The 12331-nt window shown below is 33.1% G+C and overlaps 2 protein-coding genes across 2 annotated transcripts; both read left to right on the plus strand.

Moving 5' to 3' along the window:
* LOC109348043 (glutathione S-transferase 3-like) lies at positions 4968 to 6547 on the plus strand. Its single transcript, XM_019588232.1, has 2 exons — positions 4968 to 5316; positions 5971 to 6547. The coding sequence occupies exons 1-2, from the start codon at positions 5002 to 5004 to the stop codon at positions 6304 to 6306; spliced, it is 651 nt and encodes a 216-aa protein (XP_019443777.1). The 5' UTR covers positions 4968 to 5001; the 3' UTR covers positions 6307 to 6547.
* LOC109348042 (probable glutathione S-transferase) lies at positions 7314 to 8578 on the plus strand. Its single transcript, XM_019588231.1, has 2 exons — positions 7314 to 7771; positions 8179 to 8578. The coding sequence occupies exons 1-2, from the start codon at positions 7451 to 7453 to the stop codon at positions 8518 to 8520; spliced, it is 663 nt and encodes a 220-aa protein (XP_019443776.1). The 5' UTR covers positions 7314 to 7450; the 3' UTR covers positions 8521 to 8578.

A 12331-nucleotide genomic window follows, 5' to 3' on the forward strand; every position in this document is an offset into this window, starting at 1 on the left:
ATGTAAAAAATATATGGAGTTACGTGTATGAGTGTGTCATGCCAAAAAAAGTCAAAATTATTGTGAAGAATAATACATACTATACTCAAGTACCAGACAATCAATGAAGAAAAGCAATTGAGCAAATTATTCGATTTCCACCTATTTGATTTGGGTAGAATTTTTTTATCTCATCACATAAGTATTGATTTAAAATAAACTTATTCAAGTTTAAATCATTAATGTATTATAAATTATAGTGATTTAATTATGTTCTTTAATTCCTCTTCATATGATAATTTCTTGCTCATTGAAATTTATAGTCCTCGTTTTGATTGACCAAAAACCTTATTATGCATTTTTTGTGAGAGTATCTAAAAATAAGTAAAAAAAACTTTGGTTCACCGAAGTACTAGTTTTAAAAAAAAATATTTTCAAAGATTTAGGATTATTAAACGATAAAACATGTGTTTTTGTTTTATTAAATTAAATGCTAAAACATACTAATAATAATAATAATATAATGCCTAAATGTCAGAAATTAAGTTTTGTTGGTATTACCAAATATGTCTTTTCACTTTATGTGTAAATAACTAATCTCTTTTGGATATATAACTTCCAATAATTATCACTCACATAAATCAAATTCTTAACCTTTTAATTTTGTTTAGATCTAATAAAGTCTTACATTATTAATCTAAATACTTTGTTAGAATGAGAAATTAAGTGTTTTATACTTATGTATTGAGTCAGCTTTGACTCTTCCTTTTACTCAAATTTCACATCTAAGACCTAAAATAAAGAGAAAAATTAGTGTATAATGTAGTCAAACTATACTATTGCACATTTCGTATATATTTCAAAATATTTATGGAAGTAATGTAATTTTTAGGGATCTCGTGGATGAGATCCACGAGTTTGGAGAAGTCGTGGACCAGGAATATAACTTCCCCGACACATTCTCTCTCCTCCATGGAAGTTGTATTTCACATTTACGACTTCCACTTTTTTAAGAAGTCGTGTACCTTAAATATGATTTTCATTGTATATTAATAAAAAAATACTCTTTAGCTTAGTGATTCATGGTCTATATGATAACTTAAAGGTCTAAGGTCCTACACCTACTCATTGCTTATTTTTATTTTTTTATAACTTTGACATATATCATTTGTACAAAGACTCTAATACATTATGGTTATAATGCATTATATTTAGGGAATTGAGTATCTCCTGGTATAAGGAGATAAATTATCTCCTCCTGCTAGTGAAATCATGAAATGTGTCATGTTTAATCGTTTTCTATAAAAATATTTTTAAAAATAAACAAAATAGCACACATGTCACATTTTTACTAGCTAGAGGAGATAAGTTATCTCGTGATATGAGGAGATACATTATTCTCTTATATTTATTACCGAATTTTATACATTTTCAAAGTTATAAAAAAAACATTAGGTGGATCTTGAACTATGAACCTTTAATTACCATGTAAACCACGAACCACTAGACTAGAGAATATTTTTGTTATTAATATTAGGGGTGGCAAAACGGGCCAGCCCAGCCCGACCTAGCCCGCCAGAATATGGGCTAGCCCGACCCGACCCTTATTATTAAAAAAGCTCAAAATGTTAGTCCAACCCATATTTGGCAGGGCTGGCAAACCTACGGGCTGACCCATTTTGTTTTTTTTCAAAACACAAATTAAAGCTTTTAGACAAAAATAAATAATTCAAACAATTCATAAATGTCTTTTAAAACAAAAAATCACAAACAAAAGACACAATCTCATAATAACATATTGCATTAGTACAAAACTTGTAAATTCTAAACAATAAACCATCATAGTCTTAAACTTTTAGACTCCTAGTTCATAATAAAACTTATAACTCCTAAGTTTTAAAAAAGTGTATAAGAATCAAAATTATTATATTATAAATCAATCACAATAAAGTATATATATTACTCAATTTAATTTGAATTCGACTACATTAAAAATATAAATTGAAACTCAGTCGAAATCAATTCATTTTCCAAAAGGAATCAAAATTAGTAGTTCTATTTGAGTTTCCAATTTTCCATTTCAATTAATTAAATATTTAAATTTAATTCAAACACCCTTATTTGTCAGTGAAACTCCAACTTTATATGATAACAAGTACAATAATTGGATAAGAGTGAAGATAATAGATAAGTACATAATGAGATATTAAATGTTCATTTTACAAAGAGATATAAGAATTATATGCTTAAGCATTCAAACATAAGTTAAAATTATAAAAGTTTAATCTTAATTACAATGAGCAACATGATAGACAAATGAACTTTAATCTTAACGTTGGCCTGACCCTCCATGGCCCGTCTAAAAAATGGGCTTCCAAAACGGGTTGAATACGGGTTTTGGGCTAAAACCCTCAGCCCGGCCCGCTAAAAACACCTATCCGAATGGGCTGGCCCGTCGGGTCAAGCCCATTTTGCCATCCCTAATTAATTTACAATGAAAATCGTGTTTAGGATACATGACTTCTAAAAAAGTGAAAGTCCTGAGTGGGAAACACAACTTCCATGAAGAATAGAGAATGTGTCAGGGAAGTTGCATTCCTAGTCTACGACTTCCCCGAACTCGTGAATCTCATCCACGAGTTCCCTAAAAACTACACTACTTCTGTAAATATTTTGAAATATATATCAAACGTATAATAATACAGTTAGACTACATTATCCACATAATTTTCCCAAATAAAGTATTAGCAAGCAGTGATGTAAAAACCGTACCGTGTTGGCCGGTTCGATTGGAAAATCGGCGAACCGGACCCTTAACCGGTCCAATACGGATGTTGAACTGGTCACATATCAAAACCAGCCAAAACTGGTCGAAACCGGTGAACCAGTCAGAATTTGACTAAATCGACTAGTTTATACACATACTTTTTTTAAAAAAACTTGAAAACCCATTACATGGTGACACCTATTTCCAACAATTCTTTAACACTTCAAGGCACATGCTTCCAAGGCATACATAGATTACACTTTTTGGTTCCTAACATTGGTGTCTCAGTGATATTTTTGTAAATCTTAGAGTCAACTATCTGAAGGTAGGATTTGGTGCAAAAATGGAACCTCGATATGAAACAACTTTGACTATTTGATATTAAATGTAAAACTCTAAATGTATTTGTTTTGTATAGTGAATTATGAACTTGTGTCATTTATTTATATTTTGTGTTTGTTAAGTGATACTTTTGGATTGATATATGTTTTGCAATTTAGACTTTGAATTTGGTGGAGACTTAAATTGTTTGTTTATATGAATTTTGAGTATATTATAAATATGGATTATAAATTTGACTATCTACTTATTTGAAGATTTTTTGTTATAGGTTTATATATTATATAAATATAAGCTGATATGTCCAGTTTAATCGACATGCGATTTAATTACTGAATCATTGATTGAACCACTGTACTACTATACCAATACCCTGACCAGTATGATAATCTATATGGTTTTAACAACACTACTATAATACAAAATAGGATAACTCATTCATGTAGAATATAAATCTAAATTATTAAAAAGTAGCATTTGTGACATGAGTGTAATATTTATATCACTATAAATGTTTATATACAATTATTTATCATTCATTTGTATTACTTTTTTGAGGAATTAATAATCATCAAAATAAATTATGGATGATGAACTCATAATGTATACAACTTTTATAATGTTAATAAATATATTTTTCTCTCTTATCACATATACTTTATTTATTTATAGGTGATATATATAATATTAGTTTTTATAGTGTAAGATCATTTACCTAGAATTTATGGGTAAGAAATGTATATGTATAACTTATTTTAATTAGTCTTCTTTGTATATTTTTATAATCTAAACTTATTTAATAACCAACTTAACTTATAAGAAACTTATAAATTTTAAAATGTGGTTAATTTACTTTTTTTTTTTCAATTTATAATCTCATAAATTATAATATCCCATGTTATAATCAAAATCGAAAATAAACAAATTCCAGTTTTGCATCATTCATGGAGGAATTTGCATCTTGAAGAAACATATGTTTAACAAAGTCTAGTATGGTGACAAAAAAGGATTCATCTTTGGCATCCAATTAAGAAACCGCCACCGCCGACGGTGGCAAGAAGAGGACTTACCACGGCGGTCCAATATTTTTATTGGTGGAGCAGAGAGGGTCAAAGGATGACGAATGCCATGACATCAACACAAATTTAAAAAATGAAACCTTAAAATAAATTGAATAATCAATGCGAGAGAAAGTTTCCACCCCTTTATTATATATTATAACTGTATAGCATCTAACATTCATCATTTACATTTATTTTTTTATATTAATAATACATAAATATTATATTATATAATAAGTGGAGAGAATTGAAGTAAGTTTTAAAAACTTATTTCACATTTTAATAATTAATTATATGGAAATCCAATATTTGAATGATTGAATAGATCAAAAGTATTAAATTACTAAGTAATTTACTTCACATCTCTTTAATACAATTAAACACATAAAGTTTACTAATGGGCATTGGTTCAAGTGGTACATGCTTGATTCCCCTTAAGCAAGAATCCGGATTCGAGTCTTGTGGATGGAAAAAATACCTGTGGGAAACAAAAAAAAAACACATAAAGTTTAATATTAGAGTGTAATAGTTACATGGTAAAGAATTATATACAATAACTAAATCATATACTATTTATTTGTATTATTTTTTTGGTTTTAAAGATTTAATAATAATTAATTATGAATATTTTATAATATAATAATAATGTATACAACTTTATTGCTTACATTTTTTTCCTCATACAAAATCTTTCTTTCTCCATAGAATCTATAACAAAATTTATGACTAGTCCACATAGAACATTTTGAAATTTCCATCACCTTTCTTAAAAAAACAAGACTTGTTGTCACATATCACACTATAAATAACCAACACAACTTGTACCTAGTATCACATCACAAACTTCTATCAACAATGGCAGATGAGGTTGTTCTATTAGATACCTGGGCCAGTGCATTTGGCATGAGAGTTAGGATTGCATTAGCTGAAAAGGGTATCAATTATGAGTACAAAGAAGAGAATCTTAGTAACAAGAGTCCTTTGCTTCTGCAAATGAATCCAGTTCACAAAAAAATCCCAGTTCTTATCCATAATGGCAAGCCCATATGTGAATCTTCAATTATTTTGCAGTACATAGATGAAGTTTGGAAGAACAAAGCTCCACTTATACCCTCTGATCCTTACCATAGAGCTCAAGCTAGATTCTGGGTAGATTACATTGACAAAGAGGTAGTAATAGCTTCTTTGCTTTCTTGTCACCTTATTTCTATTCTTTCATGGTTCAATTCAAAATATTAATGTAACTATTGTATACATAGATAATAATATGTACAAACACGACTCTAGTGATTTACATGACTCTAGTGATTTAAGGCTCACTTATAGCGATAATCATTGGTAAGATAGTCATGTATCCCGGAAGAGATTAGTTTATTATTCAAACGATGATAGATACTATTGATTATAATAAAGAAAGATAATAATATGTATAAATACATCAATATCAAGATCAAATATAATAACAACCTTTTATAGTAGTCGTAGAGCCAATTTGCAACCAAAAATCGGGTTGAGATAGTACTAGTTAAGGTTGAAGATTTGCCTTTTGTCCTTACTAATATTTACTTCTTTGCAGTGTTTTAAATTGCGGTTGCAATCGCGATTGTGGTTGCAGTTACTGCAATTACAGCCGTTGTGATGCGCATTGCGGCTGTTGCGGTGTGATGCGACCGCATCACGTGATATGGTCCACAATTTGAAACACTGCTACTCTCTGTAAGGGGGAAAGTCTCTATGCATTAACTTTTAGTATTAGCTTTTGGGTTTGTTCGCTTGATAATATCTTATTGTAATATCAATAATGATTGATGATCTTCCATGCAGGTATATGTTACTTGGAGGAAAATGTGGCTTTCTAAAGGAGAAGAACTTGAAGCAGGGAAGAAGGAATTGATCTCTATATTTAAGCTACTAGAGGAGGAACTAGGAGACAAAACATTTTATGGAGGTGACACATTTGGGTTTGTTGATGTTAATTTGATCCCTTTCTATAGCTGGTTTTATACTTTTGAAACATTTGGTAACTTCAAAATGGAAATAGAGTGTCCTAAACTTATTGCTTGGGCCAAGAAATGCATGCAGAGAGAGAGTGTCTCAAAGTCTCTTCCTGATGAGAAGAATGTGTATGAATATATTGTGGCATTGCAGAAAGCACAATGATTGGAGTAAAGGGACTTCCTCAATCAAAACATTGAAGATTCTTAAGTTAAATATGGTTTTGTATTGTTCTCTGTGATTTTGTTTTGTGTAATGTGTAATATCTTTGTTCTAGACAGTTGGGTTTGTGTACTATGTTTGGAGTGAAGGGTGGCGATTCCTGTTATGTTGGTAAAAGTTATGCACTTTTGTTTTGATCAATAAAATAACCCATAACATTGTCTTATAGTAATTTGTTTTGTTTTTTTACCAATAAAATGTTGGTCTAATGGTATAAGATTTCACTGAATCCCTAACATTGAGAATTCAATTTCTAGGAGTGATATTTATTAAAAGAGGCAGCTACAAACCCTAAAAGAGATTAATTTCTTACCTAAAACAGTGAGGAAATATCCTTGATAATATCAAAAATTTCAAATTCTTTTGGAGCTATTTGAAATGAGCCAATTATACTTAAAAATACTAATTAATTGAGAGAACCACATAATATAATCTTTCATTCTTATAGTCTCATTTTAATAGAATCAATTACAATTACATGATATGGTTTGATAGTATTATTAGGAGTTTTGTTAGCCCAATCTTGAGACACATATACTGGTATATATTTAATACTTGGCCTCTCCTAGATAGAATAGACACAAGAAAATTCTTATTACTTGTTACATTTCATTTTAAATAAAATGTGCAAAACTACCATACACTTTTCAAAACTTAACTTTATTTGATTTGGTTCAAAATATCTTAGATTTAATTTACTTCTTTTGTTTCTCATAATTCTTTATCTTTTATAAATTGTTTTATGAATTCAAAACTTTGTATAACTCTGAGTTCTATAAAGATTATTAGTTGATCTCCTTTTTGTATTGGGTAGATACTCCTTTCTTTTGCTCAATTAATACAATTATTTCCTTATCTGAAAAAAAAACTTAACTTTATTCAATTGTGTTAAGGACTTATTATGACTAGTACTCTAAAGACAGAAAAACTTGTGGACGACATTCTATTTACTTTGCTAACAGCAACTCTTGTTGACCTTTCACACTTTTCTATTACCAATAAATTCAGAACTCAGAAAATATCTAAATGTTTCATAGTATTCTGTTTCCTTTTTCCTTTCTCAGCTCATCTGTTTTTGACTCTTAAAATGGTGGATGAGTCAAAGGTGGTTTTGTTAGGCTCAGGGTTCAGCATGTTTGGGATGAGGGCTAAGATAGCTTTAGAAGAAAAGGGTATCAAATATGAATATATAGAGCAAGATCTTACCAACAAAAGTCTCTTACTTCTTGAAATGAACCCAATCCACCAAAAGATTCCAGTTCTCATACATAATGAGAGACCAATCTGTGAGTCCCTTATAATTGTTGAGTATATTGATATGGTTTGGAATAACAATCCTTTATTCCTTCTCTCTGATCCATATCAAAGATCTCAAGCCAGATTCTGGGCTAATTTTGTTGATCAAGAGGTATATGTTAATTTTTTATGCACATTTTTTGAGATTTTCAAGATAAAAACTCACACGTTATATGTCCTAGAAAGTTAAGTGTTGGGGTATATTCAAGTGTGAAGTCTCACATTGAATATGAGTGAAAGAGTTTATAAGTGGAAAAAACCCATGAAACTATTGCCTTAAGGTTTTGGTTTAAGACATGGTATCTCACTTGTGACTCTCCACTCTTCGTGTGCCCCGTTAACGATGGAACTCCTTGGTAATTGGAGGCTCCCCGATTACAATATGGTGTGTATCTAGGGAGAATTGTATCAAAGTGAATTCTCCCTAGATTCATCTGGTCCTGGACTATTCCGAGTATATGATTTGTGCTAAAGATCCAACATTAAGTTATAAATAACAACTCATGGTAGAAAATGCAGGTATATCATGTTTCTAGGAGAGTATGGACTTCAAAGGGAAATGAGCAAGAGATGGCAAAGAAGAACTTTATAGAAAGCTTAAAGCAAATAGAGGAGGAACTTGGAGACAAGGCTTATTTTGGGGGTAACACTTTTGGGTTTGTTGATATTGCTCTTATTCCTTTCTATTGTTGGTTTTATACTTACGAAACATTTGGAAATTTTCAAGTGGAGAAAGAATGTCCAAAAATTATAACTTGGGCTAAAAGATGCATGCAGAGGGAAAGTGTATCAAAAACTCTTGCAGATGGGAAAGAAGTTTATGAGTCTGTTTTAGATTACAAGAAGTTATTTTTGGACTAGAGACATTATGAATTCATGCATGTATGTACTTAGAGGTGGAACCTAAAGATTCTCTTTGTTGGAGAATTGGTGTGTGCAGAACAGAACAGAAAGGGAATGAGGAAAGAATGAAAAGAATGAGGAAGAATTGAGAGTGAAAGAGATAGAGAGATTGAGAGGATTGTGTATCAATGAATATACATCTATTCCATAAGCTTGTACAAACTTATACTCAATCCTATAACAAGATTAACTAACTACTTGCTATAATTGGAAACTTCAAAAACTAACTAAACTAACTATTTTGATTACAAATACTAACACCCCCTCTTAATCAAAACAGTTACTTCTTTTACAAGTAATGACAGCAAAACAACTACACCATTTCATTACCAAAACTACACACACTTAGCATGTCTCTAAACCTTTTGAATTTGTCAATCTTAAGTGCCTTTGTCAAAATATCAGCCTTTTGTGAATCAGTGGAACAATACATCATTTTAACCCTGCCTTTTCCAACTTGATCTCTTAGGAAGTGAAACCTTGTCTCAATGTGTTTGCTTCTTCCATGGCTGACTGGATTCTTTGCTAAATTTATAGCAGATTGGTTGTCCACCATTAATTCGAAGTCTTCAAACTCTCCATACCTCAACTCTGTCATCAAGTGTATTAGCCATAGGCCTTGACAAGTAGCATTGCAAGCTGCAATGTATTCTGCTTCACAAGTTGAGAGAGCAACCACATCTTGCTTCCTTGAGTTCCATGACACAGGTGCACCAAAAATGGTGAACACATACCCTGAGGTACTTCTCCTATCTTCCTTGTCTCCACACCAATCAGAGTCTGAAAAACCAACAAATCCTGACTCATTTTTCTGGCTCTGTTTTGGAAACAGAACACCATAGTTTGGTGTCCCATTTAAGTACCTGAGAATCCTTTTTGCTGCTACCAAGTGTGATTGAGTAGGTCGTGCCATATACCTGCTTATTACTCCTACTCCATATGTTATTTCAGGCCTGGTATGACAAATGAATCTAAGGCATCCAACCATTTGTCTATAGAGAGTTGCATCAGCCAGTACTTCATGTTCTGCTTCACTTGGTTTCTGATTGCCTTCTGTTGGTACTGATACAGGTTTGCACTTTAGCATATTGAATCTTTCTAGTACATCAACAATGTACTTTCTCTGATGCATCATGATTCCTCTTGGTGTCTTGAGGAATTCTATGCCAAGAAAGTAAGCTAGCTCTCCTAGGTCTGTCATCTCAAATTCTGATTTGAGTTCACCTTTTATCTTCAAGATTTCAGCCTCATTGCTTCCTGTAATCACTAAGTCATCAACATAGAGACATATTATAATTAGATCACTTGAGCTAGTTAGGTTTACATAGACACCATGTTCTACTTTGCACTTGGTGAAGCCAATTGAGGTTAGGAATGAGTCAATCCTCTTGTTCCAAGCTCTTGGAGCTTGCTTCAAGCCATACAATGCCTTCTTCAATCTCAGCACCTTTGTTCTATCTGCTGATGTCTCATATCCTGGTGGTTGAGTAATGTATACCTCTTCCTCTAGAGGTCCATTGAGAAAGGCACTCTTGACATCTAGTTGCCATTGTTTCCACCCATTCCAGCTAGCCAAAGCCACAATGAGTCTAACTGTTTCAAACCTGGCAACTGGTGCAAAAACCTCATCATAGTCATAACCTTCCCTTTGCATGAAGCCCTTTGCTACCAGCCTTGCTTTATGCTTAGCAATGCTTCCATCTGGTCTCAGTTTGACTTTATATACCCATTTCACAGCAATAGGTTTCTTTCCTGCAGGTAATTCTGTTTCTTCCCATGTGTCATTCCTTCTGATGGACTTGATTTCTTCATCCATTGCATCACACCAAACATCCTTTTGGATTGCCTCATTGAAATTGATTGAGTCAACCTCACCTAGTAGTGCCAAGTGAACTAGATCTCCTTCATCTGTGATCACATCATCTGAGAACATTTCAAATTCACTGAGTCTTAGTGGTAGGTGTCTTGTTCTGGTTGGTTTGCATTGAGCATTCCTAATTACTTGATTGTGTGAGTCAGGGTCTAGGCCTTCTGTAGGTTCAAGATTTTCTTGTAGAGGGAACAGAGTAGGTGCTTTATTGTGCTCAACTCTCTTTAGAGGTTCTTTCCAAGAGTTTAATTCATCAAAGTAGACATCTCTGCTGAAGCTTATCTGCTTGGTGGTAGGATTCAAAAGTTTGTATGCTCCTGTTGAGTGGTATCCAACATGAATCATCAATTCACTCTTATCATCCAGCTTCTTCCTTAGTTGATCAGGGATGTGCTTGTAGCATAATGATCCAAACACTCTTAGGTGCCCAACTGATTGCTTCTTTCCAGTCCAGGCTTCTTCTGGAATTTGATTGCTCAATGCTTTAGTTGGACATCTATTCAGAACATATGTTGCTGTCATCACTGCTTCACCCCAAAGGTTGAGGGGTAGATTTTTGCATTTCAGCATGCATCTCACCATATTCATGATGGTTCTGTTTCTTCTCTCAATTACACCATTGTGTTGTGGTGTGTAAGGGGCAGTGACCTCATGAATCATGCCATGTGCCTCACAGAAAGACTCAAGCTCTCTTGAGTTGAATTCACCTCCTCCATCAGTTCTAAGAATCCTTAGTTGCTTCCCTGATTGCTTTTCTGCCTGAGCCTTGAACTTTTTCAGGTTCTCAAACACTTCACTTTTGGCCTTGATGAGATAAGTCCACATTTTCCTGCTGAAATCATCAACAAAAGACACAAAGTATTTGTTTCCACCAAGTGAGGGGACCTCAAAAGGCCCACACACATCAGAATACACAATATGTAATATGTCTAAGGCTCTTGTTTGAGTATGCTTACCAAATATAGATCTGGTTTGTTTGCCAATCAAGCAACTGTCACAAGCTGAGTCTTGAGGCTTGATTTCTGGTAATCCAATGACCAATTCTTTGGTGCTTAACAGTTTGAGATCTTTGTAGTTAAGATGACCATACCACAAGTGCCAGAGTAAGGATTCATTTGAGGTTGCTTCTGCATTAAGACACTCAGAGTCTCCAATTCCAAGCTGAATTTGGAAAGTTCTATTACTTGACAGAGGAGCTTGTAGGATTCTTCTTTCCATGTTGTCTAGGACTTCCATGACTCCATTATTTAGCCTCATAGTGAAGCCTTTTTCATGTAGTTGTCCTAGACTTAAGAGGTTTGTCCTCATTTCAGGGACAAGCAGTACATCTGTGATGTATGCTCTCTTGCCATTCTCCAATCTGAGAGGAATGTCTCCCATTCCTTCAGTGATAACCACTCTATTATCTGCAAACTTGACCTTGCTTTTCTTGCTTGGGTCAAAATGCACAAGCCACCCTTTATTTCCAGTCATGTGATTAGAACAACCAGAGTCTAGGTACCAAGTCTTACTCTTCCTTGTTGTGCAATCTGTTGTCATCATGAATTGCACAATTTCCTCATCAGATTCATTTGTTTCTTCCTTGGCAAGGTGTGCTTCTGAATCTTGTCTTCCTTGATTCTGATTCTTGCTAGGAGCTAGACACTCATTTGAGTAGTGGCCAAATTTCTCACAGTTGAAGCATCTGATCCTTTTCTTATCAAACTTCTTCTTTAGCCCTTTAGGCTGCTTATGGCTATTTCTTCTTGATTGTTCTGTTTGCTCAACTTTGTTCATATAGTAATTCTTTGAATTGTTCTTCTGTTCACTATATCTTTGTTGATTCTTGGATGAGTTCCTAGCAAGAAATGCTCCCTTCCTTGTGGTTTGTACCTGCAGAGCTTGATGTGAGGATTTGTC

Source organism: Lupinus angustifolius, chromosome LG05 (assembly GCF_001865875.1).
Source record: "Lupinus angustifolius cultivar Tanjil chromosome LG05, LupAngTanjil_v1.0, whole genome shotgun sequence".
NCBI lineage: Eukaryota > Viridiplantae > Streptophyta > Magnoliopsida > Fabales > Fabaceae > Lupinus > Lupinus angustifolius.